Raw genomic sequence first — 27692 nt, forward strand, 5'->3', positions numbered from 1 at the left:
CCCTACCCTCCCTCCCACCCCCCATCAACCCTCAGTTTGTTCTCAGTTTTTAACAGTCTCTTATGCTTTGGCTCTCTCCCACTCTAACCTCTTTTTTTTTTTTCCTTTCCCTCCCCCATGGGTTTGTGTTACGTTTCTCAGGATTGAACTGGAGAGTGTGATGCTAAGTGAAATAAGCCATACAGAGAAAGACAGATACCATATGGTTTCACTCTTATGTGGATCCTGAGAAACGTGACTTTTGAATTCATAGATAAGTCCTAAGAATTCTTTGGAGGAATCTTTTGGGTTTTCCATATAGAGTATCATATCATCTGCAAAGAGTGAAAGTTTGATTTCCTCCTTGCCAATTTGGATGCCTTTTATTCCTTTGTGTTGTCTGATTGCTAAGGTTAGGGCTTCCAATACTGTGTTGAATAACACTAGCAATAGTGGACATCCTTGCCCTTCTCCTGACCTTAGGGAGAAAGCTCTCAGTTTTTCACCATTGAGGATGATATCAGCAGTGGGTCTTTTGTATATGGCTTTTATGATCTTGAGGTATGATTCTTCTATCCCTACTTTCTTGAGGGTTCTTATAAAGAAAGGATGCTGTATTGTGTCAAATGTTTTCTCTGCATCTATTGAGAGGGTCATGTGACTGTTTTCCTTTCTTTTATTGATGTGATGTATCACATTGATTGGTTTGTGGATATTGAACAAGGCCTGCATCCCAGGTATAAATCCCATGGATCGTACTGAATAATTATTCTAAAGTATTGTTGGGTCCAGTTGGCTAGTATCTTGTTGGGAATTTTCACATCCATATTCACCAGGGAAATTGGTCTGTAGTTCTCGTTTTAGTGGGATCTTTGTCTGGTTTGGGAATCAAGATAATGAGTTTGAGTTTGGAAGCTTTCCTTCCATTTCTATTTTTTAGAAAAGCTTCAAAAGAATAAGTGTTAACTCTTCTTTAAATGTTTGGTAGAATTCCCCTGGAAAGCCCTACAGCCCTGGACTCTTGTTTGTAGGGAGATTTTTGATTACTAATTCAATTTCTTTACTGGCTATGGGTCTGTTCAAATTTTCTATTTCTTCTTATTTCAGTCTTGGTAGTTTATATGTTTCTAGGAATTTGTCCATTTCTTCCAGATGGCCCAATTTATTGGCATATAATTGTTCCTAATATTCGCCTATTATTGTTTGTATTTCTGCTGTGTTGGTTGTGATCTCTCCTTTTTCATTCTTGATTTTATTTATTTGCATTTTTTCCTTTTTCTTTTTGATCAAACTGGCTAAAGGTTTATCAATTTTGTTAATTCTTTCAAAGAACCAGCTTCTGGTTTCATTGATCTGTTCTACTGTTTTTTGTTTTTGTTTTTCATAGCATTGATTTCTGCTTTGCTCTTTATTATTTCCCATCTCCTGCTGGTTTGGGGTTTATTTGCTGTTCTCTTTCCAGTTGTTTAAGGTATAAGGTTAGGTTGTGTACCTGAGACCTTTCTTGCTTCTTTAGGAAGGCCTGGATTGCTATATACTTCCCTCTTATAACCACATTTGTTGAGTTCCAGAGGTTTTGGGCTGTGGTGTTATGTTCATTGGCTTCCATGTACTTTTAATCTCCTCTTTAACTTCTTGGTTAAGCCATTCATTCTTTAGCAGGACGTTCTTTACTCTCCAAGTATGTGTTGTCTTTCCAAATTTTTCCTTGTGGTTGATTTCGAGTTTCATAGTGCCGTAGTCTGAAAATATGCACGGTATGATCTCGATCTTTTTGTACTTGTTGAGGGCTGATTTGTGTCCCATATGTGATCTATTCTGGAGCATGTTCCATGTGCACTTGAGAAGAATGTGTATTCTGCTGCTTTGGGATGACATGTTCTGAATATATCTGTTAAGTCCACAGGTCCAGTGTGTCATTCAAAGCCACTGTTTCATTGGTTTTCTGCTTAGATGATCTGTTTATTGCTGTAAGTGGGGCGTTGAAGTCCCCTAATCTTATGGTATTATTATCAATGAGTTTCTTTATGGTTGTGATTAATTGGTTTCTATATTTGGGTGCTTTCATGGTGGAGGCACAAACGTTTACAATCGTTAGGTCTTCTTCATGGATAGACCCCTTAATTACGATATAATGCCCTCCTTCATCTCTTGTTGCTGTCTTTATTTTCAAATCTAGATTGTCTGATATAAGGATGGCTACTCTGGCTTTCTTTTGTAGACCATTAGCATGATAGATGGTTCTCCATCCCCTTACTTTCTATCTGAAGGTTACTTTAGGTCTAAAATAGGTCTCTTGCAAACAGCATAAAGATGGATCTTGTTTTCTTATCCATTCTGTTACCCTATGTCTTTTTATTGGAACATTTAGTCCACTGACATTTAGAGTGAGTACTGAAATTTATGAATTTATTGCCATTTTGTTGCCTGTAGAGTTTGAGTTTCTGGGGATGTTCTTTGGTCCTTTCTAGTCTTTGTTGCTTTTGGTCTTTTTTTGTTTTGGTTCATCTTTTCTCCCCTCAGATAATCCCACTTAAAATTTCTTGCAGGGCTGGTTTGGTAGTCGCAAACTTCTTTATTTTTCATTTGTCTGGGAAACTCTTTATCTCTCCTTCTATTTTGAATGACAGTCTTGCTGGATAAAGAATTCCTGGCTGCATATTTTTCTTATTCAGCACATCGAATATATCCTGCCACTCCTTATTGGCCTGCCAAGTTTCTGTGGATAAGTCTGCTGAGAACCAGATCTGGCTTCCCATGTAGGTTAAGGACTTTTTTCCCTTGCTGATTTCATAATTCTTTTCTCGTCTGTGTATTTTGTGATTTGATTATGATAAGCCTTGTTGATCTTTGATTTTTGTTGAATCTAATGGGAGTTCTCTGTGCTTCCTGTATTTTGATGTCTGTGTCTTTCCCTAGGTTAGGAAAGTTTTCTGCAATGATTTGTTCACATAAATTTTCTACCCCTTTTTCTCTCTCATCTACTGGGGCCCCTATTATTCAGATGTTTTTCCTCTTTAATAAGTCTCTGAGTTCTCTAAATCTTATATCATACTCTTTTGCCTTCGTTTCCCTCTTTTTTTTTTTCCTGCTTCATTATTCAACAGAAGTTTGGCCTCTACATCGCTGATTTGCTACTCTGCTTCATCCATCCTTGCCGCCGTGGCAACCACTTGAGATGTATCTCAGTTCTAGCATTTTTAATTTAGTACTGACAAATTTTAATTCTTTTATCTCAACAGAAAGGGATTCTATGCTTTTTTAAGCTTCAGCTAGTATTCATACGATCAAGATTCTAAATTTTGGTTCAGACATTTTGCTTATATCCGTGTTAAGTCCCTGGCTGTCATTGTTTCCTGTTCTTTTTGGGGGGTGAATTCCTTTGTTTAGGAAGAAAAGGATTAATAAAAGAAAAACTAAAAATTAAAAACAATACAAAAATATCACATAAAGGATGTTAGGTCCTAAGTGTGTTTTGGTCTGATGGTTGAAAAGAGCTTGATGTAACAGAGGAAAAGGGGAAAGAAAAGAAAAGAAAAAGAAGGGGAAAAAAGTAGGAAACATTTGAAAATATTTTTTATAAAGAATACAATAAAATTGAATAAAATGAAATTATGAAAGTAAAATAGAACAAAAATTTACAAAAGAAGTAAAAAATGCAGTAGAAAATTTTAAGGAAAATATTTTTATAAAAATGGAAAATAAAAATAATTTTTTTCTTTCTATACTCAAGAACAAGAAAGGAAGAGAAAAAAATATTAAATAAATGGATCAGCAAACAGAATGAAATATGAATGAAATTACATCCAGTTTCCCCTAGAAGTTGAACTATGGAGCACTTTATAGTCCAGAGAATACACTAAGCAGGTGGAGAGACTTGTTGTAGTCCTCCAGAGCTTTGTTAGCGCAGTTGGATGGGGCTTGGTGTAATGGCTCTGTTCTCCACTGTATGGCGCTGCTAGGGTTACTGGTGTGGATCATTGTGGCATGTGTATGCGTGAATGCGCATGCATGGGAGAGGTGTAAATGGCGTCACCCAGGTACCCAGTCTCCAGCATCAGAACTCTGTGCTCTCACCCACGGGCAAACATGCAACCGTCCTTTGTCTCCAGCTTCCATCCACTCCCCACTTCTACACTATCCATGACCAAGCAATCAAGTGGCACCTCCCTTCTGAATTTTATCTCAGATGGAGCTGTGTTTCCAAACTCCTCACTTCTGAGGGTCCTGGGGCTTGAACCCACTCTGGCCCTCTGTGGAAGTGTCTTGCCAAGCAATGGCCAGGTGCTGGTGGCTCCTGGGAACGTTTGTGTGGTGGCGCTACTGCAGATGCCCAGAGACTACTACTGCCAACCTGCCCCACAAAATTTTCACGTGATCATGTAGCAGCAGCGTCTCAGAGATTATGGCAAATCACAACATACATGTGGTGCCAGACTTCACCACCCTTAACGCCCTTGTTCCAACACCAGCAAATAGCTGTTCTCTGAAGTCTGCTGGGACCTTTGACTGTGGGTAGGCCACACGGCCTCTACCAAATGTCCTCTTATCAAGGTAACCACCTCTCACCATGTGGCCTGAGGAGACCTCAGACCTCGCTGTCTGCTCCTAGGGATTCGCCCTCCCCACCACAGCATCGCCAAGTATTGAGCTGCAGAGTTTCCAACTCTGTGTTCCCCTGTTTATAGAGTCCCCCTTAATGGTATTGAAACTCTGCTTTATCCTTTCTGTTTCCTGGTCAGTCCCTTATGGGTGTTTCCACTCTTTCTCTTTCTCTCCAGCTGCTTTTGGGGGGAGTATTTTCCTGAACTCTACCCCCTGTATCTGTCCTTCTCTACACAAGCAAAAACAACTCCCTACCCTCCTTGGGTTCTCTCTCCCCAAATCACCTTTCTGTGCCTCGTACCTGCCAAGTTCTGTGGCTCAAGTTATGCAGATTGTTGTATTAATCCTCAGGTACATTTTCTGGGTGTGCAAAAATGCTTTGGTGCTTATCTACCTATATTTCAGGGTCAAGAGAAGCAGAAAACTTCCATGCTACCCTGCCATCTTGGCCCTTCTCCTGAGCGACTATTTCTAAAGGGATTGTGAGCTTCTTTGTGTTGTGCTTCTCTTATCCTCAAGATTAACTAAAAGTACAGTCTAAACCTATGTGTGTTGAGGAAAACTGGGAGAGATATATGTCCCTTCGGGCAAAATGGGTTTGGACATGGAGAAGCCAATTTCAAGATGGCAGAGCAAGGAGAGTTTCCATAAATGACATATGACTACTAGAACATATTGGTACAACATGTAAATGTGCTTTGGGAAATGCTATAATGGATTATGTGAGAAGGGCCAAGTAGAAAAGTAGAAAAGGGATAAAGACCCTCCTACTGCTATCCATATATTAAAAGGAATTTTTGCTCTAGGAAAACCAGAAAGGCCTCTGCAGCCTTGGTTACACATAATTTCTATCAGTGCATAATGAATGAATCCAAGGAGAATGTGGTGTTTGACTGGCAGAGGGTTTAAGGATGTGGCTGGGAACTTCCAAGGAAAAGGAGGAGAAATATCTTGAGGGTAGACCAAGACTAGTTCCAAAATCATCTTGAACTTTACCAAAAAGTGAAACTCACCCCTGTGTTCTTAGAATAGGTAGCAAAAGTGGATTGCCTGGGAGGCTCAGTCAGTTGAACATCCTACTCTTGGTTTCAGCTCTGGTCATGATCTCATGGTTTGTGGGTTCAACCCTGCATTGGGTTCTGCACTGATGTGTGGAGCCTGCTTTGGATTCTCTTGATCTCTGCCTCTCCCCTGCTAAAGCTCTCTCAAATAAATCCATAAATACATTTTAAAGAAAATAATAAAGAAAATTATAGCAAAGATGTTTTCCAAGAAAAAGAGCACTCCAATTTTATAGAAATATGAGAGAACAGAAAACTTTTATTATAACAACAACAAACAAATAATTCAACTGGGAGGGGGCGGTATGTGCAGTAAGTAATAAAGGTCTGAGGTGATGGAGGTGAAGTGGCAACAGTTAGTTTCACATGAAAAGGAGAGAACTGGTTATTCAGCAAATATGTTGCATTGAAGTCAGTCAAAGAGTTGCTGTAGATATATCTGAATACAGCAAACAGTTCTTTTCTGTGTTGAATCTCTGTCTTTCAACTGCTCTTTCTGGCATTTCACTTAGTTGAGTTCTGAGAGGTGTATTTTCCAAACAACTCTTTGTTCTTCAGTGGGCAGCTTATAAGGAACAATTTGAATCCTTCTGTAAAACTGTTACTAAATAAATTTCCATTCATCTGGAAAGAATTCTATAAGCCTCTCCATCAATAGATTATCCAACACAAAGAACTAATCTTTCTTTTTTTATTTTGTATTTATTTATTTAAATTTATTTATTTTTGAGAGACAGAGAGAGACAGAGCACAAGTGGGGGAGGGACAGAGAGAGAAGGAGACACAGAATCTGAAGCAGGCTCCAGGCTCTGAGCTGTCAGCACAGAGCCCCACGTGGGGCTCGAACTCACAACCATGAGATCATGACCTGATCTGAAGTCGGACACTTAACCGACTAAGCCAGGCAGGCACCCCAAAGAACCAATCTTTCTAACAAACTGTATGGGGAAGGTGATCACTGTGTCCCAAAGGCAAAAACAAGTGAGTAGAAGTCACAGAGGGAGAGGGTACACCAATCTACAAAGAATCTAGATTTTATTCAGGATAAATAGGTAAAGTTTGGGGTCATCTTCTTAGAAGAGCATCAATATGTTCTCTGGAGTTCCACAAATTGAGAATTTGTCCCTCCCCTGTTAAGTCAATCAAATATCTACCAATCGCCAACAGTGAACCTGATTATACCCCTTAGTCTTGAGAGTCTGAGAGACAGAAGGAAGAGTGCTCCAAGGTTGGTGAATGAGTTGGGGGATGAGGGGTTGGGGAGGGCCAGCACAAAATGGGTAGGAAATAAGGAGATCTTCTCATTCAAGTTAATCTTCCATAAACAGGTGAAAGAAAAAAAACAAAAGCCTTCTTCAGTGCTCCTATGATAAATTCAAGTAGTCAACATTGACTCTCAATTTGATAACTGGAATTTTGTTGCTTTAGGACATAGAAAACCTCTTTCTCTGCCAATTCTCTCTCCATGTTTTGCTTCATTTCTGTCACTCCAGTTTATCTTCCAGCTTTCTGGCTTTGTCTTCAAACTCCCTTCTTAGCTGCACCCTCTGTCTCTCTAGCTCTGCTCTGTAAAGTTTTTGCATCACTTGTATTTGTTTCTGAATTTCCTCTTCAGCCTTTTGGTACATCTTATTAGTGTAGCATCTTCCTTCATGCTCAGCCACCACTCACTGGACCAGGGCCAGCAGCTGGTTTCTCTGGGCCTCCTGCTCAGCTTCTGTCACCAGATTGTTGAAAATGCAGTAGCGATCACTAAACTTCCCCACCAGCTCTTGGATACCTTCTGGTGTTTCCTTTAAGTATTCATGGAAATTGATGCCATCCAAGTCATCTTTCCGGGTGAATAAGAGAATCATGTATCTCCTAGCTCTGAGTCCAAACATTTGCAGGATCTTTTCCATGGCCTTGTGCTCTTCCTGCATGTACCGGCCCAGCAGGACCACCAGGAGCAGAGCATGAGGCCCTGGGGAGGTCAGGAAGATGCAGGGAGCAATCTCCTTGCAGGTGTCAGCATCCTGTGCCTCGGTGTCAAAAATGACAGGCATATCCATGGCCGCAATTTCTCTTCCCTGCCACCTGCTGCTCCCTTTGTTACAGGTCTTGGTGACTGATGCCGCAATGCTGGAATGAAACACTTTCTCTCTGAGGATGCTGTTGCCTGTGACACTTTTCCCTGCTCCAGTCTTACCCACTAAGACAAGTCTCAGCTGTGAAGCTCTTCCATCTTGGTCTCTAAGCCCTGGTACATCAAGAAACAAAAGCCATAGCATTAGGATGGACCTCCAGCTGCTTCCTTATAGGGCCCCCCATTTCACCTCACACACACCCCTCCTCTGTTGCCCCAGGGTCCCCTCCCATAAATGACTGCTGCACTCCCAGGAACTCTATAGAAGGCTTCTAAAGAAGCCTATTCGAAGTCTATAGAAAGCTTGAAGTTCTCTTGCGATACTTGGGGAATGCCCAAGTACTTTCCAGGATTTCCTGGAGCTTCTAACTCTTCCTGGGTAAGAGATTTTTCTGTGGGCTCTAAGTAGCTCACAGAAGAGGAAACAAAATATTGTAGTTTAAGAAGAGAATTCTGAGCTGCTGCTGCTGGTAGTTGTTCCTCATAAGAGCAATGCAGCAAGTAACACAAAATTTGACTTTGGGGCATCTCAGTGGGAGACCCCTGCCACACCATTTTTATTCAAAATGGAAATTTTCTTCTGCCATTAAGAAGCCAGCCAGGGGGGTTACACAGGCCAACACAACCTTGCAGGGTAAAAGGGATGCTTGTGTGGAGAGACAAAGTGTCTTTTTCTATTTCGTGTGTGCAACCACCCTGTCAGGGATTGTGACATGAGAGAGAACAGTATAATTTATATTTAAAGTTAAAAACCTTCGCTTAGAATCCAGTGAAGCTTTTATATTCTAAATTAAGACATTAAAGAATTATAGCCAGAAAATACCGACATTTCTCTAAGGTTATTACAAAATCTCTTGATACACAAAAAATTAAAGAAACGGAGCACCTGGGTGGCTCAGTCGATTGAGCATTGGACTCTTGATATCGGCTCAGGACATGATCCCAGAATTGTTGGGTTGAGTCCCACATCAGGCTGCATGCTGAGCAGGAAGTCTGCTTAAGATTATCTCTCTCTTTCTCTCTTTGTCTCCCTCTTCCTCTCTTCTCCGTCTCTGTTTCTTAAAAATATGGAGGGGCACCTGGGTGGGTCTGTCGGTTGAGTGCTGGACTTCTACTCAGGTCATGATCCCGCTATTTATGGGTTCCAGTCTAGCTTTGGGCTCTGTGCTGACATCTCAGAGCCTGGTGCCTGTATCCAATTCTGCGTGTCCCTCTCCTTCTTTTTGCCCTTCCCATGCTCATTCTCTCTCTCTCTCTCTCTCTCTCTCTCTCTCTCTCACACACACACACACACACACACAAATGAATAATTTTTTTAATTTTTAATGAGAGAAAAAAAGGATACAGTTGAGTGCATTAGTAGAGTTATACTTTCTTAGCTTCACTAGATTAAGCATATTCTACTTCCTAGGACAGTTGACAGGTAATCCCAGCTCAGCATAACAATTCTCACATTTTTCAGAATAACTGTGCCTTAAGTTAAACAACAAATCATCTATATAGCTCTTCTGCATTTCTTTTCAGTAATTCATTGCATATCTCTTCACTGTCTCTATATGGTCCCCATCTTCAGGATTTATAAAGCACAGAACCACCCTCGACCCAGGTGGAAGATAAGAGTGAATCATATTTGAAAGCCTGTTTCTCCAAGGAGGCAGACCCTGCCAGAACAGCCCTTGAGTGAGGCTGATTCCTGAATGGGAATCCTGTATTATAGCCATCCATCTCTCCGTGAACATAATGCATATGTTATGACACTCACAACATTAGAGACACTACTATAAACTGCATTTATCTGTCAGAGACAGCAACAGCATTGATCCAGTCCCTTAGACCCAAAATCTAGCAACTGCCCTCGATTCTTCCCTTCCCTTCCCTTCCCTTGCTCTCCCTTTCCTTTCCATATCAGCACATTCTCTGAGCTCCACCTGCAAATCTGTCTACTTTTCTCTCTCCACTTTGAAGGCCATCACACTAGCTCCCACTACAATCAGAATCCAGACCTCCAGAGTCTCCCAGCTGGTCTCTCTGCTTCCATTTGGTCCCCTTCCATCTACTCTGTCAATTGGAATACTCTTTTTAAAATGCCAATGGAGCAGAGAAGAGATATTGCAGAAGCTCCAGCTCTGGGTTCCACAAAATCTGTAGTTGGTCCCCACCTCCTTCCAAGGATTATTAGCAAAACCATCCCCAATGCAGAGTCCACACATGCTAACCAGATCCCTGGCCTGAGACAGGTAGATTTCCAGAAACCGAGAACACTGAATACAGAATGGCTAAGATTATCAAAGGAAACATGTGGATGGGAGTTCAGATTATTATTTAGTTAGAATCCCTATGCAAGACTCCAACTTTGGGACAGCCTGAGGGCATCTCCCTAGCGAGGAGGAGTAGGGAAATCACGGGAGGAGAACCAGAGAGGCGTTTTACCCAGAGAGAGTGGACAGGGTGGACAGGAAAGAAAAAGCAGAGGAGATGAAGAGGAGATCAGATACAGGGGTGGAAACATTTTGCTCCAGCCGGATGAGGGCTGGCTGTCAGCACAAGAGAACCCCTCTACTCGCTGTCCTCCCCCAGCCCAGCCCGGGAGGACTGGATCTCACTGATCTCACCGCAGCTGTTCCTGGGGTCACCGGGGCTGCAGCACGGACCGCTGTTAGAGGTTGCCATTCAATGTGAATTCCTGCCATAGAGAAACATAATGTGTGGTTTTAGGGAGGTGGACGGTACTGGAAGCCTCAACCTCGTGTAGCCAACAGTTTCTTCTCTTCTGCACACTTGCCACTTGGTTTCCCTGCCCTATTTCCCAAGGCTTCTCTGCTCTCCACATTTGGGCTCATCTTCAGATTGTTCCCTTTTCTCCACACAATCATGCACTTCTGGTGGTCTGTTAGCACTCCTTCAGGGTGGCCTTCCCCTGGGATGCTGAGGATTTACTGACAGACCCCTTCCACTCCCCTTAAGAAGCCAGACTTGCCTAAACACGCATTCTTTGCTAATAAATTCCTTTCTTTGTCTTCTCATTTAATGCCCTCTCCCTGCCTTTAAAGACATTTCTTCTGTAGCTCAGTGGAGAGCCCCCCTATTTGCAAGATGAGATGCTGCCTGATTCATGAATCTTCCATAAAACCAATTTTCTTCCTGAATAGTGTTTCCTAACAAAATTACTGGAGAAAACTTTGACAAGGACAGGCTGAAAATGCTAGTTGTTCAGGACAGGCTCCTCTGATGGGAAGTTGTTGCATTCACATGACTCCTGAAACAGAATGCTACAGGCACCAGTGACTGTCACAACAAAGTTTATTGGAATGAGAGGCAAGGCCGACCGATCGGGACCAACACTCTTTATCAGAGTGCGGCTTCGAACAGCCGGGGTACAGAGTTTTTATAGCTGATTACATCGTTTTATCATCACCTGGGAACAAAACAGAGAAATAGTTCCCAGATGAGTTAGAAACAGTTCCCAGATGAGTTAGAAACAGTTCCTGGATGAGGTGATTATTTTAGACTTTCTGCCATTAAGTTGCAACCAGTGGATCTCCTTGACCCTACCTCTGATGCTCTTTTCTTTGAACTTTTGTTTCCTTCATTGGTGAAGCCTAATTTACAAGAGTAAAGCAAGGCTGTTATCTCTTAACTTTCAGTGTCAGAACAAAGCTGTTATTCTTCAAGCTACAGTGTCAACACAAAGCTGTTATCTCTCAAGCTACACGTTAGCCCTACACTACAATTTCACCCTTACAAAGTCATCAAAACAATGTACAACACTGTGAGCAAGACAGACTTCTCTTGTAAGAAGAGTTCTTTGTTTATCCTTTTAGAACAGGGAATAGGAAAGAGCTTTTTGTAAAGGGAGAAGAGAAATCACAGAATTTTTAAAAAGCATCTTTGGACACAAGTTGGTGTTGGTGATGGGTGTTAGGGAAGGGGAGGATAACAGAAATACCGAAACAAAAGTTATCTGGGTGTTTCTTAAGGTCCTTCTTCCAGCTTGTGGGCTCTCTATTCATTCTGGAGTGCTGTGCTGTGTATCCCAGCTCAGATGTCAAATCAAAAGACTGCACTTCTGGACATCCGGATGGCCAACAGGCACATGAAAAGATGCTCAACGTCGCTCCTCATCAGGGAAATACAAATCAAAACCACACTCAGATATCACCTCACGCCAGTCAGAGTGGCCAAAATGAAGAAATCAGGAGACTATAGATGCTGGAGAGGATGTGGAGAAACAGGAACCCTCTTGCACTGTTGGTGGGAATGCAAATTGGTGCAGCCGCTCTGGAAAGCAGTGTGGAGGTTCCTCAGAAAATTCAAAATAGACCTACCCTATGACCCAGCAATAGCACTGCTAGGAATTTACCCAAGGAATACAGGAGTACTGATGCATAGGGGCACTTGTACCCCAATGTTTATAGCAGCATTCTCAACAATAGCCAAATTATGGAAAGAGCCTAAATGTCCATCAACTGATGAATGGATAAAGAAATTGTGGTTTATATACACAATGGAGTACTACATGGCAATGAGAAAGAACGAAATATGGCCCTTTGTAGCAACGTGGATGGAACTGGAGAGTGTGATGCTAAGTGAAATAAGCCATACAGAGAAAGACAGATACCATATGGTTTCACTCTTATGTGGATCCTGAGAAACTTAACAGAAACCCATGGGGGAGGGGAAGGAAAAAAAAGAGGTTAGAGTGGGAGAGAGCCAAAGCATAAGAGACTCTTAAAAACTGAGAACAAACTGAGGGTTGATGAGGGGTGGGAGGGAGGGGAGGGTGGGTGATGGGTATTGAGGAGGGCACCTTTTGGGATGAGCACTGGGTGTTGTATGGAAACCAATTTGACAATAAATTTCATATATTGAAAAAAAAAAAGACTGCACTTCTGACAACACAAAGAAATAAAAGGCATCCAAATTGGCCAAGAGGAGGTCAAACTTACACTCTTCGCAGATGACATGATACTCTATATGGAAAACCCAAAAGATTCCATGAAAAAACTGCTAGAACTGATCGATGAATTCAGCTAAGTTGCAGGATATAAAATCAATGCACAGAAATTGGTTGCATTCCTATACACCAATAATGAAGAACAGAAAGAGAAATCAAGGAATTGATCCCATTTACCATTACACCAAAAACCATAAAATACCTAGGAATAAATCCAACCAAAGAGGTGAAAAATCTGTACACTGAAAACTAGAAAGTTTATGAAAAATGGAAAAAGATTCCATGCTCCTGGATAGGAAGAACAAATATTGTTGAAATGTCAATACTACCCAAAGCTATCTACATATTCAATTCAATACCTATTAAAATAACACCATCATTCCTCACAGAGCTAGAACAAACAATCCTAAAATTTGTATGGAACTAGAAAAGACACTGAATAGCCAAATGAATCTTGAAAAAGAAAACCAAAGCTGGAGGCATCACACTCCCAGACTTCAAGCTGTATTACAAACCTGTAATCATCAAGACAGTATGGTATTGGCACAAAAACAGACACTCAAATCAATGGAACAGAATAAAGAACCCAGAAATGGACCCACAAACGTATGGTCAACTAATCTTTGACAAAGCAGGAAAGAATATCCAATGGAATAAAGATAGTCTTGTCAGCAAGTGATACTGGGAAAACTGGACAGCGACATGCAGAAAAATGAACCTAGACCACTTTCTTACACCATACACAAAAGTAAACTCAAAATGTATGAGACCTAAATGTAAGACAGGAAACCATCAAAATACTCAAGGAGAATGCAGGCAAAAAAAAAAAAAAAACCAAAAAAAAAAAAAAACAACAAAACACCTCTTTGACCTTGGCTGCAGCAACTTTACTCAACACGTCTCTAGAGGCAAGGGAAACAAAAGCAAAAGTGACCTATTAGGACCTCATCAAAATAAAAATCTTCTGCACAGCAAAGGAAACAATCAGCCAAAGTAAAAGGCAACTGACGGAACGGGAGAATATATTTGCAAATGACATATCAGATAAAGGGTTAGTATCCAAAATCTATAAAGAACTTATCAAATTCAACACCCAAAAAACAAATAATCCAGTGAATAAATGGACAAAAGACATGAATAGACACTTCTCCAAAGAAGACATCCAGATGGCCAACTGACACATGAAAAAAAATGCTCAACATCACTCATCATCGGGAAAATACAAATCAAAACCACAGTGAGACAGCACCTCATACCTGTCAGAATGGCTAACATTAACAAATCAGGCAACAATAGATGTTGGTGAGGATGTGTAGAAAGAGGATCTCTTTTGCACTGCTGGTGGGAATGAAAACTGGTGCAGCCACTCTGGAAAACAGTATAGAGGTTCCTCAAAAAATTAAAAATAGAACTACCCTACGACCCAGCAGTTGCACTACTAGGTATTTAGCCAAGGGATACAGGTGTGCTGTTTTGAAGGGGCACATGCACACCAGTGTTTATAGCAGCACTATTAACAATAGCCAAAGTATGGAAAGAGCCCAAAGTATGGAAAGAGCCCATATCAATGGATGAATGGATAAAGAAGATGTGGTATATATATGCAATGGAGTATTACAAGCAATCAAAAAGAATGAAACCTTGCCATTTGCAACTATGTGGTTGGAGCTAGAGGGTATTCTGCTAGGTGAAATTAGTCAGAGAAAGACCAATATCATATGACTTCACTCATATGGGAACTTTAAGACACAAAAAAGATGAACATAAGGGAAGGGAAGCACAACTAATATAAAAACAGGGACGGGACAAAACATAAGAGACTCTTAAATATGGAGAACAAACAGAGGGTTCCTGGAGGGGTTGTGGGAGGGGAGATGGGCTAAATGGGTAAGGGGCATTAAGAAATCTACTCCGGAAAACATTGTTGTAAATATGCTAACTAAGAGGTAAATTAAAAAATAAATAAATCATTAAAAAGAAAGAAAGTAAGAAAGCATTCACACCTTAGCACATACTAAAACTGTAGCCCATCAAAGCAGAAAGACTATCTTAAAGGGAGTCAGAAAGAACAGACAGATGACATTTGAGGAAGGGATATTTGGAGTTATACTTTTTTTTTTATTTAGAGAGATATAGCATGAGCTGGAAGGAGCAAAGAGAAAGAGAACCCCAAGCAGGCTCTGTGCTGTCAATGAAAAGCCCAATGTAGGGCTTGATCCCAAGAACTGTGAGATCATGACCTGAGCACAGAACAAGAGCTGAACGCTTAACTCACTGAGCCACCCTAGCACCCTTGATTTTTTTAAGTAAGCTCTACATCGAACATGGGGCTCGAACCCATGACCCTGAGAGCAGGAGTCAGGCACTATATCAACTGAGCCAGGCAGAGTAACAGAGGAAGCCAAGAAACAGTGGAGGCAGATTTTCAGTGTGCTGAGAGAAAACGACAGCCAACCTGAAATCCTAGACTCAGAATCACTGTCAAAAATAAGGACAAAATACATGCACACATTTCAGGTAACAGAGACTGAGAGTTCTTGCCAACAGCACAGTCTCATTAGAGGAACTTGTAAAGAATGTATCTGAAGCAAAAGGAAAGTAATCCAGATAGTAAGTCACAGAGAAAAAAAAGTAAGTTTAAACGAATGCAAACTATGTAAAATAATACTAATGCTTCATAAAGTTTAAAAGCGGGGGAAATTAGAAAATTAAATATTCAATAATAACAATATATAGATTGGGGTTAAGGGTGGGAATGGAATTAAAATGTTCTAATTTGTTGTATACGAAGAAGATTAAAATATAGATTTCTTGAGATTTTGAGAAGTTAAGAATGTATGTTGTAATCACTGGGCGATTTCAGGAAAAGCATAGATAATTTCCAAACCAGTAGAGAAAAACATAAAATGTGGGGGGGAAAAAACTAAATAATTCAAGTTAAACCACAAAGAGGAAGGGGAAGAAAGAGAAATATGGAACAGGTTGGACACATAGAAAGTAAAAAATAAAACTTCATGCATCCCAATAGGTCACAAGTTTTAATTATGATAAATGCACTAAAGTTTTCAGTTAAAAAAAAATAAAGAGTTTTGGAGGGGACTGAAGAAGAAATTCAAGTCAAAAACGTTAAGTGAGGGAAAACTTGAAAGCAACAGTATAGGTAAACCTACAAGCAAATTCTAAACAAATAAGAACAGAATATCAAACTACATAGAATTTTCGTTCAATAATTATCAAGAGCTTATCATGTGCCAGGCACTGTTCTGGGCAACTGAACACATCAGCAATGAGAGCTGGTAAGGATCCTTGCCTTTCTGAATCATTTAGTGGTCTTTGAAGGAGCAGAAAATGAACAAAAATTTGTAAATTACAAAAGATATGAGATGTTCCTTTGTATAAGAAGGAAAATCACAGAGGAGGGTAAAGAGGGGAGAGAGCAGAGAAGATGAGTTGAATGCACACCACGGTCTTGAAACACCTGCCCTGCTCATGTAACTAGTGTAAGTAGTCCCATTCATCAAGATAAAACACGGTTTTACAATGTTATGCACCACAAAGGGAGGCATCACATGTATGAAGGGAATAATCGAATCAGAAGAGGAAATAGACAAATCTCCATCATGGTGATAGATTTTAACACACATCTCTCATTTCTAGAACAGGAAGATAGAAAAAAATCAAAAAGTAGACGGAAGATTTAGGCAACATGATTAATAAGTCTGATCTAATGAGCATATGTAGACTATTTCAGAAAACTTCCAGCCAGCTGTTTTCAAGTACATAGGAAACATTTATTATCATTACTCTTACATTTATCCAAGAAGAAATGCTTAAAATTTTTATAGTATTAAAATAATATAGACAACATTTCCTCACCACAATGTAATTAAAAGAAAAGTAAATAAAATGTCATATGTTTAGCAATTGGAGAACACAGTTTTAAATAACTGATGGGTCAAAAGTGACAAAACAGAAACTGATCAATATTTGGAATGAAGTGTAATTAAATAACTGCATTTCAAAGTTATGAAAAATTAAAATTTAGCTTTCAGTGTGCCTATTAGGAAAGAGAAAGAATGAAAATTAATTAGCAAAATACATATCTGCTTCTGATTCTGTGTCTCCCTCTCTCTCTGCTGCTCCCCCACTCATGCTCTGTCTCTCCCTCTCTCCCTCTCTCTCTCAAAAATAAATAAGCACTTAAAAAAATTTTAGTTTCACTGAAGTGTAAAGCTTCTACTGTCCCTGGCATATGCCACTCCCTGAGAAGAACCTGCACTGTAGACAGGGCTCCTTAGAGCTCTCCACATCCTGCCCTTCTCCTCCTGTCCTTACCTTGGCTCTGATTGCTCATGGGCTAGGGGAGAAGAAGCAGGAACACTGAAGACCAGTCAGGTGTAGTCTGGCCTTGGTGGGGGTGGGGGATGGTGGCAGCATACTTAGTGGCTCTTTCCCCGCCCAGGAGACCTTTAATGAGTCTTTAGAGAGTCTTCCCTGGGAATCTGCAATCACAAGTCCAACAAACAGCCACTCTCTCCCCTCCCGCCAGTTACTTCAATGTCTGTTCCTGGTGCCTGGACTTCCAGAGCTCTGGTCCACACAGAAGCTGTTGGGATCCCTGCTGGGCCCCTGGGCAAGTCCCCTTCAAACTGGCTTTGGCTGCCTCCCTACTGTGTGGCCCACATTTGATATGAGGAACCTAGCTTTTGCCACCCCCCGCCCCTTAGTGAAAGTTTTGACTGCTTCCAAGACAGCCACCACCGTGTGTACCCTGCTCCCTCCACAGAACACAGCAATAGCCTTCATGTATCCCATGGGACCAGCAGGGAGCAAAGCCAAACTCCAAAGGACACACATCAAGTCTCTTAACATACACCACCCACATCCCTCTGGCAGCATCAAAGTCCTGAGGCCACCTCACTAGCTTTCGGGAAGAGGGAACCTCCATCTCGCTGGACATGGCACGCAGAGAGGAGTCCATGTGGGGCTTCCCTTATATAGTCACACGGTTTCACCTGGGTCACCTTCTGCACTGGGGAGATGGCTGGCTCAGTTGGAAGAGCATGCAACCCTTGACCTCATGGTCATGAGTTGGAGTCCCACATTGGATGTAGAGATTACTTAAATAAAACCTAAAAAAAAAAAAAAAGTCCTTTCTTCTTGACCCCTTCAAATATCTATCAAATTAGTTGAAGGAATAAATCTCACAAAACTGGTTTTCGCTTCTTCCTTTGGGCATCCTATGTGGATCTTCTGGCATATAGCTTTTGACTGTGGGGTATTGGCAATTAGAAAGATTCAGCTGAAATTGGAGATATTTATGTTAATATCCACCCACATTTACCCCAAGCCTTTCACATAACCTTCGGACCCAGATTTCAAGTTAATGCAGGTCATTTATATTGGACCCTACCTTTGACATCTGATATTCAACTTGTCACAAACCTAACTGAACGTTGTTGCTCCTGACTCTACCCTTCCCCTGAAAATCTTACCTGTCACCCTGAACTTTCCTGTTTCTGAACAGAAGCATGATCATCCTACCCATCACCCACATGGACACATCCTACACATCCTTCACAGAAGACTTCACACCTAAATCCTTCCTCAGGTCTTCTTCTATAAATCCTTGTTTAAATGCCCCATCATGAGTCATGACTATCACATATTTCAACAACAGGGATCATGCACACATTAAACGCTGGAAATACCACAATCTTCAGCACTGAAATAGAACCATCTTCAGAGAAAACTGGGACATAAAATATGTTAAGAGAAGTGAGTGAGCAATATTTCAATTGTCAAGTGAAGAGATAATGATTTATTTGATTTACTCGTTTTTTCTCTGGGTATGTGTTACCTTCCAAAATAGAACCTAAGGTTGGGAAAAAAGAAATTAGCTCACATAAGCTGCACATTCAAACAGCTCTCGCACAGGTTAATTGTATTAAGAATGCTTCTGCATATCTCTGAGGGAAAATATCCTTTAAATGGTTCTTAAATGAAAAACCTCAAGACAGGGCATGAATACTTTGCTCCCTAAAGATACTATCACACAGATGAGTCACTTACAAGGAAGTACTTTTGAAAATAAGAATTGCATGATGGCAGAGAGTACTTTGGTCTTGCTCTATCATTTGACACATGTTTTCTCATAAGAGGATTTTTCTTCCGTGTTGTTTTTACTGCATTCTGAATACTTCTGATGAATCTTAGAAAGAACAGGTGTTTAGAATCTTATGTTTTCCAGATTCAATCTCTAATCTGTCTCCCTAATATTCACTCATTGGTAAATATTCTCAGTCATGTTCACGGACAAAAAAAAAAAAGGACGACTGTAAAAATTCTAATAATTTGGATTTGGAGTGTCTGCAATCCTCATGAGTGACAGAAAGTCACCCATCTAACTGAATTTTCTCTATGATTTTAGCAAGACAGAACCTTTCATCTACTCACTGCAAATGTCACACCATGGAAGGGTAAGGAGAGATATTTCTGGTGGAAGAAAACAAACACTACAGGGAATTTTAAGCCATCAACAACAATAAAGACGTTCTGAAAGAGAAGTGGGCATCATAAGATTTATGAATCAGATTCTAGCAAGAAAAAGGTGGTCTTCTCTCATTAGGTACTTGGAGAAAGTTTAGAGAAAGGGCAACTTACAAGCTGTAGACAGGGAATTTGCAAATCACAAGGGACATTACTAGTATCGGTGAAAAATTACAACCCAACCCTGAGAGAGTGAACAAAGACTGGAACACAGAAGGAGAGTTGGGTACAAAGGCCACCAAGGGAGGAGCTATGACCTTTGGCATAGGACTGCAGCTAGTCAGAGATGACCCTGCAGAGATAGAGGTGGGAGAATGGATACCCCAGCCTTGCTTTTCTACTTCCACAGGGTCTCTGACTTGGACTTCCCATTGGCCAGCCAGGCAGAAGTCAGAGAGCAAGAGATCCCACTAATGTAGTGCATATATATCAGCCTCATGGGGCAAAGAGCTAAGGTGAAGTGTGATTCTACAGAGGCAAATGAAAAATATGTGACCCAGATGGGGATTTTTCGAATACAATTGGAGACATCTTAAGTTAGGATGGTCCCTAAAAAAAGAAAAGAGAGAAACACAGTAAAAGAAACCTGTGACTTTCAGATCTCCATGAATCACAGTACAATCTTTCCAGAGAAACCAAATACCTCCCTAACATAGGACTTGTGGCCATGCGGTGCAACGACAAATGTGACCAGTGGTTCAGACACTTAACGTGTGCAGGATTTCTGATTTGAATTTTCCTGAGTCTTTGAACTCTATATGCCATTGCCTGATTATGCCAACTTTGTGTGAAGAGGGACAGGTGGGAAGGGGAGGCACTGGGGACTGAGAGCTGGGAAGAGGCTTCATTCTGGTTAGTTCTCGCTGCATAACAAACCATTCTGAAGCTCAGTGGTTAAAAACAAAAACCATCATTTATTTGTTCTCATAAAGCTGCCTTTTGGGCAGGACTCAGCGGGAATGGATCATCTTTGCTTTCTGCAAGTTCGTCTGAGATGGCGGGGCAGCCGGAGGGCCCGCTTCTGTGTTGCCTCACTTGCATGGCAGGCAAGTTGGTGTGAGTCACAAATGAAAGGTGAGCTGGGAAGTGGGCCAGTGACTTCAGGCCCTCTGCATGGGGGCCTCTCAAGAGGCAGCCTGGGCTTCCTCACAACATGACAGTCAAGTTCCAAGGGCAAGAACCCCAACAGGGCAAGGAAGCATTGCCCACATGTAACCTTAGAGTCACAAGGTGTTGCTTCAACCATCTGCTATTAATTGAAATGGTCCCAGATCTGCCCAGTTCCAAGGTAGAGGACACAGGCCCCGCAACTCAGTGGCAGGAGTAACAGGGTCAGGTTATAGGAAGAATAAGTAGAAGCTATTGTTACAGCTGTCTATGGAAACTACAATCTACCACTATCGCAAATCATCGTAAATTCAGAAGAAAAAATGAAATGGTCTTTACTACCAAAACATATACCATATTTTTGGAAGCACCCACATAATCACATTTAAAACATGTTCAAATATGCCCTTCTCAGCTTCTTCCCTGATATTTTTTGTTTCTTCAGCATACTTCTTCTTTAGACATTTTATTTTTTCCTCCCGTTCTTCCTGTGATTTATCAGCATATTCCTTTTCTACTAGTTTAATTTCATTATTTAATTGATCGGTGTAGATCTTCTTCAGGTCTTCTTCCCGTTGCTTCAGCCTCTTCTCTGTGTCCTCGTAAATGGCATCGGTAAAGTAAGCCCCTCCATTGCTCTTCACCATCTCCTCTATCAGCTCCACCAGCTCCTGCACTTGAGCTTCCTTCTCGGCCTCTGAGGTTCTGTTGTTGAAGGCACAGTAGCGGTTCCCACACTCGCTGATGATGTTTCTTAGTTTCACATCTGCATCTGCTAAGAAGTCACTCAGGCTCTTCTCCTCCAAGTTATCTTTGCGAGTGAACAATATGATCATGTGCTTCAAGGCTGGCTTCCCAAAGAGAGCCTTGATCAATGCCATGGTCTTCTGCTCTTCATCCGTGTAGCGGCCCAGCTGGAGGACCAAGACGATGGCGTGGGGCCCAGGACAGGAGTAGAGGACACACTGGCTGATTTCCCTGCATGTGGTATCCAGGGTCTCCTTGGTGTCAAAGAGCCCTGGGGTGTCAACAACAATTTTCCTCCCCTTCCATTCCTGGGATGCTCTTTGACAGCTGGAGGTGACAGCATGGGGAGCAACTCTAGACTCAAAGACTCTACTCCCCAGGATGGTGTTTGCCATTGCGCTCTTCCCACTTCCAGTTTTCCCCACTAGTACAATCCTCAGAGTGTTGTCCTGAGGGTCTGCCATGTCACTACCAGGAGTCTCTGTGGTGTAAAGCAAAGGAAGGAGAAGAAAAAGAGTCAAAGAAGGTAAATGGAAACCATCACCTCGCTCCTATGACCTATGTGTTCCTCCATGAAATCCTGCAGTAGTCTACTATCCATGTTGGTCCCATAAAGACAGAAAGATGAGACAATTCAATCACCATGGAAAAACAAAGTAGTTAAAGAGTTCCCCTACAAAAGAGTACCAGGTCCAGATGGATTCATGGGGATCTCACTTAACCTTTCTTAAACTATTCCTGATGGCTTAAAACAGAAGGAAACCTTTCCAATTCTTTCTATGACACAAGTGTGATATTGATCCCAAAGGTTAACAAAGATTTAACCAATAAATAAAGCTACAGACATGTCTCATTTGCGAATACTAATGCAAAAATCCCAAATAAATTGTCAGACACTAAAAAGTAATACCCCACAATTACATGTGATTTATTTCAGAAATACGAGGGTGGTTCAATATGAGAAAATGGATTGTTACAACACATCTCTAGTAGTACACTAAGAAGAAAAATACCTCGATGCAGAAGAGACAATTCCCCAAATTCAACACTGATTTAATAGATACTTCTTTAACGTGATTTTATATAAATATAAGTTAAAAATTTTTGTCACCACTTTTTTCCCTGCAGCTAAAATAAGTTGACTATTACATTCATTTGGATGACTGAAGAAAGAAAATTAGCCTGTACAGTCAAAAAAGAAAAGAACGATGGGGGAGGACTAGCTCTACCAGATAGTAAAATATTTTAGCCCCTATAATTAAGGCAGTAGGACGTGTGTGTGAACAGAGACAGAACGGAAAACAAAAACAGACAATTCAGAAATAGACCAAATTGGTCGACTATATTCATGAGTATCCAGTTCAATTGTAGTACGTTACATTCATCTTCCGTAAGGCGGCATCTCACAGCAATGGGGAGAAAGATGGACTAATAACCAGCATTGGGATAAGTACAAAACCACACAGAAAAAGACAAAACTGCACCCACGTCTTCATGCCATTCGCATACTAAATACATTAGAAATATAAACACTAAAAATCAATCCACATAAATACTAGAAGAAACTCAGACATATCCTTTGTAACCTAGGGGCGGGGCAACTCTTTCTAAGATTTGAAAGATTGTAAGGAAAAGGATTCATACATCTGACTACATAAAGATCTAAAAGACAGTGGGAGACAATGAACACCACAGACAATTAAAATATGAATGTCAGACTATATCAAAGAGGGTTAATTCTCCTCTTATACAAAGAATACCTAAAAGTAGAAAGACAAATGTCCAATAACTCGATAGAAAATGGAGCAAGACATAGGAATAAACAGTTGAAAGAAAAAAAAGAAATGTCAATTCTCCTCAACTATGTAAAAATATATGAACACTCATTTAAGGTAGAGGAAAATAAATCCAACATAGGAAAATAAAAAAACTAAATATAACAAATTAAAGTTACACTGAGATACTATCTCTCCACTTACAGATTTGGCAAAAGTCCAAAAATTTGCTGCTATAATCAGTCGGTAAAGGTTTAGAGGAAACAGGTTTTCTCCTCCATGGCTAATGAGAATAGAAAAACAGTCTAAAACCTACAAAGGAGAAATTAGCAATATCACACAAATTACATATACATTTATTATTGGATTGTGAGTCCCAATTTTAGGATTTATGCCTATAGCAGACAAGGACAGGTCATCCCTAAACGTGCAACTTTGGCATACTGACTATTTCATACAAAAGTAACTTAAGATACAGCCTGTGTGGCAAGATTACTAAGACCCTCTTCTGCCCCCTGCAAGCAGGAAACAAATCTCCCGTGTAAAAGGTGCCCTTCCTGTCCCAGGAGGTAAAGAGACACCCTTATGACCAGGGATGGGAGATTTAGAGCCAAGAAGACTGTATAAACAGCCCGCTACTTTCTACAAATTTACTATCCCAGCCCAAAGTCTCTTTAGAATTCCTGCCTAACAGATGCTCCCAAAGTTAAGTTTTCCTTGTTTTGTCAATCCCTCACAGATCCATCGTCTCTTTGCCTAAAAACTATAAAAACTGCCTGCCTTGGTCATTTCTCTTGGTTTTAGTTTCATTACTGAGCATCTGTGCACACTGCTTTTTTTTTCTCTTGTTAATCTGCCTCAAGTAAAAGTAATTCTTAGTGCAGCTGGAAGACCTTGAAGGGTAGAGGAAGAAGTTTCCCTTCCTTATATCCCACAGCTACACTGACAAAAACATAGGAAAAGATTAGGCATACGTTTATTCTCCACATCACTATTTGTGATAGCAAAAGACCAAAAATCTACCAATTGCCCAATAGTAGGGGTCTGATTGAATAAACCAAGGTACATACACACAGCGATGTACTATCCAACTGTAGAAAGGAATAAGAAATACCTCTCTATGCCAGGATGGAGAGATCTCCAGGATATTTCATTAAGCAAAAAAAAAGGCAAAGTGAAGAAAGTAATATTTAGTTTACTGTCATTTCTCTAATGGGGAGGAACATGAACTGTAGGTACAAAATACAACATATATTTCATGCACATGAAAAAGCAATGGCAGATCATCTGAACCATCACCAAAGAAGTTACTGACAGAGGGATGGGAGGAATAAGGCCGGGACAGGGTAGAAGCTGGAAACTACTTTGAATATACTTCGATTTCATAGATTTGTCTTGAAGGCATGTACTTCCTTCTTTTTGAGAGTTTGAATTACAGCTCTTTTCCTTTATGAAAGACCTACATGTGTACCTGCTGTTGCTGGCTGACATAAATTCAAAGAGGATTTTTCATTTGTACAAAAAAAAGCTGAACACGAATATAGCATTCCGCATTTGTTTCACAGCCAGTTGAGCTAATGGAGAGGCCGAGTGGGCCGTTGTGCACGCCAGCTGCCAATCACCTTCCCTGGGAACTTCACACAGGGGTTCACCATCCATCCACCAGAACTGTGAGCCAGATGAGCACGTGGGCTTTCTCTCAATTGAATTTGTGCATCTGTTAACAAGTTGTGTCTAAAAGTATCAGAAACACATAAGGGAGGTTATTTGGGGGAGATCTGGGAATGCGCACCCTTTTTCCATGTACATTGATGGTAATTGCTTCTCTGCTTTATGTCATTTTGTTTCATAAAAGATTTCATAGGAACATTCTGCTTGCGGATAGTGAGGAACATCTGTAAATAGCTTACATAATTATACAACAAAAACTATACTTTCAGATAACTAGTAAAAATCAAAAGCAAATGCAATACATAGTATTTGGTGTAATAGACAAACCACACAAAGAATTGGTCCAAGAAACTTGAAAATGCAGTTGCTTCATTGGCTATTGTCCTAATGGGATAGAGTGTAAGGCCAAATAGGGGGAAAAAACGTCAAGAAAATCTTAAATTGCTTTCAGGAATCCTGTCCTATTCTTAGGTTTTTGTGCACATGCGTAGTTTTGAAGCCCAAGGACAAGCCCAGTGGCAATGAGCACCCTTAGTGCCCATACTTTGCTCTTCAAATGCCATTTCCCACCAAAAACATTAGGACTCTTAGGAGAAGGTACTGATTCCATTTCTGGGCCAAGAAATGTGCAAGTGGATCTTAGACTATCTAGTCATACTAGAAAGCGAGGATGCTATCAAAAAGTACTCGAACCGTGAGACGCCTGGCTATCTCAGTCAATACAGCATGCATCTCTTGATCCCACGTTCATGAGTTCTAGCCCCACATTGGGTGCACAGATCACTTTCAAAAAAAAATGTTTGGATCTTACCAAAAGGGCTACAGAGCCACTTGAAGAGGCTGACTGGACAGATGGGGTAATTTGAATATTAATGAGAATAATAATTTCAATGGATTAAAATTCATCAAATATGTTGAAGTTCATGAATTCATAACAATACCAACATTCCGAAAGAAGTGAAGTGTTCTCTTTGGGGTATGCTAGGAAATGATGTCATCAGTCTGAACATGGACAAAAAAGAATCAAACATTCCTTTTGTCTTATTAACTACACCTTATGGAAATGAAAGTATGATTCAGGGGAAGTTTCTTTTTATAGGATTATGCCATCCAATCAATGAAGAAAGATTGATAGAATTATAATACTATAATTTGCGACTGTTAGTGAAACAAACTTAGTCTAGGCTATCATTACTGTCTGCTACATTACAGAAAGAGACAGAAGAATATATAAGGTGCCTTCTGCTGGACGTTTACAACTGCACCTATGAAATATTGCCACCCAATAACCAGGCAAGCCTTAATCTGCTCAAGCCTCTCCTTAAATTTAAATTTATACAAAACACTGAAACTAGAAGAACATGTCATATGACATCTTGAGGATTTAAAGAACAAAATGTACACTGTCCAATTCTATTGGACAAAGGACCAACCGTTTCTTAAACAGAAACATTTTACAAAAAGAAACAGGAAGGTGAAAACTTATTTATCAAATTAAACTTAAGAGATATGAAAGAAATGCACTTGATGAACCATATATGGACCTGATTTCAATTTTAAAATGTATGAGACAATCTGAGGATTGGAATACACCTGATAATGTTTTTTAAATTCTAAATGCTTTTTGAAGTCTGATTATGGTATCTTTTAATGACCTTTATCTTCCAGACATAGATATGTAAGTATTTACTGATAAAGTGACAAAATTTTTAGTATTCTAGTAATTTAATACTTTTTAGTATTCTAATGTTTAAAGTGTATGTATGTATGTATGTATGTATGTATGTATTTAATCTCTACACCCAGCATGGGGCTTGAACTCACAACCCTGAGATCAAGAGTCCCATGCTCTTCCCACTGAGCCAGATAGGCGCCCCCACTCTAATTTTTGAAATGAGGAGATTGATGTGGCTCAGAAATGCTGAGAAAGTTGACCAAGGTCACTGTGCTAATGGGCTTTGGGCAGAGGAGGGATCCAATGCAAAGTATGTCTGACCTCTACACTAATGCATAACCCTTGCATGCTCTGGTCTCTTCTTGGTTCCTTCTCAGGCCCTTGATTCTACATTTCTCTTTACATTGGATCAGAAATAGATCATGGGAGGCCAGGAGAGGTAGATCACTCTCTGTCCAGAAACATGAACTGGTAGCAACCCTGGAATTAAGGAAGGCAACCAAAGGGCTTCACGCACACTTGTTTTCTATAGAATAGCTCATTCTCTCCCCATGACATCCCTCCCTTACCTCCTCTGTTACACTGTCTATCACACCATTTCTCTCTTACATGTTGGAAAGGACACAGCCAGCTGAATTCTAGACTTCTTGTCCCATTTGTGACCTGGGTATCCCGGGGAATTTCATAAAACCACACACACACCATCTGGGATTCAGATTTTCTTTCAGGAAAAAAGAGGGACTGGGACAGACTGGTCTCTAAATTGCCTTCCAGCTCTAAAGACCTGCCTTGAGGACACTAGTTTCCCACTAAGGGAAATGGATGGGGTGTCAGGCACCACTCACTCTGTCATGACAGCAACTGATGGAAGATATGCTGTTCAGCAAGTTTGTCCTGCTAAATAGGAGACATGTGGACATGGGCCACTCAATCCCCTTACTCCCACTCTTCCTCCCCCGGGACCCCTGTGGCAGCATCCTGTTTGCTGGGCTGCTGGCACGGTACTTGGTCCCCTCTCAGACCAGAACCCACACCCATGCACAGCCCTGTGTCCTGCTGCCCCTCCCGGCTCCATTGCCCTAGGCCAGGCTCACCTTCTTTCGAATGAGCTGATGAGTTCCTGAGTGTTCTCCAAAGAAGCTGTTTGAGCTGGTGCTTTAGTTTAACTGAGAGGAAAAAGTGTTTGCACCCTTTAAACCTCTGAGGCAGGAAGCTCAGATTGGGTGGACCTAGTGAAGGAATTCTTCGTCTTTAAAGAGACAGAAATATTACCCTATAATTTGGGGAATGCTTTAGTTTTACCAAGGTGTAAGCTTTTTCTCCATGTGCCTGCTATCACACAAAATTCCCAAAGCTATATTTGTTGTTTGGGGTTATAGTGGTGGATCCCAAAAGCCCTTATAAGTGACACAAATCATGCACACAGAGCCGGGCGTGCTCTCTG

The 27692-nt window shown here is 40.8% G+C and overlaps 1 protein-coding gene and 1 pseudogene across 3 annotated transcripts; both read right to left on the reverse strand.

The window, feature by feature from the left end:
- Positions 1–6524: 6524 nt before the first annotated feature.
- On the reverse strand, positions 6525–27395 carry LOC102966662 (annotated as a pseudogene).
- On the reverse strand, positions 19898–27406 carry LOC102966952 (GTPase IMAP family member 7-like). Of its 3 annotated transcripts, XM_042975287.1 has the most exons (3): positions 27343–27395; positions 24525–24636; positions 19900–21608 (listed from the first exon to the last, which is right to left on the reverse strand). In XM_042975287.1, exons 2-3 carry the CDS (start codon positions 24559–24561, stop codon positions 20719–20721), a joined length of 927 nt encoding a protein of 308 aa, XP_042831221.1. In that variant the 5' UTR covers positions 24562–24636; positions 27343–27395; the 3' UTR covers positions 19900–20718. The 3 variants fall into 3 exon arrangements, with proteins under 3 accessions (XP_042831213.1, XP_042831221.1, XP_007087610.3); XM_042975279.1 differs by lacking the exons at positions 24525–24636; positions 27343–27395 and adding an exon at positions 24374–24499 and having other exon boundaries at positions 19898–21608; XM_007087548.3 differs by lacking the exon at positions 24525–24636 and having other exon boundaries at positions 19904–21608; positions 27343–27406.
- Between the last annotated feature and the right edge of the window lie 286 nt (positions 27407–27692).

This window comes from Panthera tigris, chromosome A2 (assembly GCF_018350195.1).
Source record: "Panthera tigris isolate Pti1 chromosome A2, P.tigris_Pti1_mat1.1, whole genome shotgun sequence".
In the NCBI taxonomy this organism is placed as follows: domain Eukaryota; kingdom Metazoa; phylum Chordata; class Mammalia; order Carnivora; family Felidae; genus Panthera; species Panthera tigris.

What these genes read in the sequence shown, in the direction of transcription:
- LOC102966952 (XM_042975279.1), bottom strand. Translation starts at nt 24,449, where the DNA reads ATGCTATATTCGTGTTCAGCTTTTTTTTGTACAAATGAAAAATCCTCT. An exon ending in ATGTCAGCCAGCAACAGCAG is followed by an intron (nt 21,609 to 24,373) that starts GTACACATGTAG and finishes TTTACACCACAG; the next exon opens with AGACTCCTGGTAGTGACATG.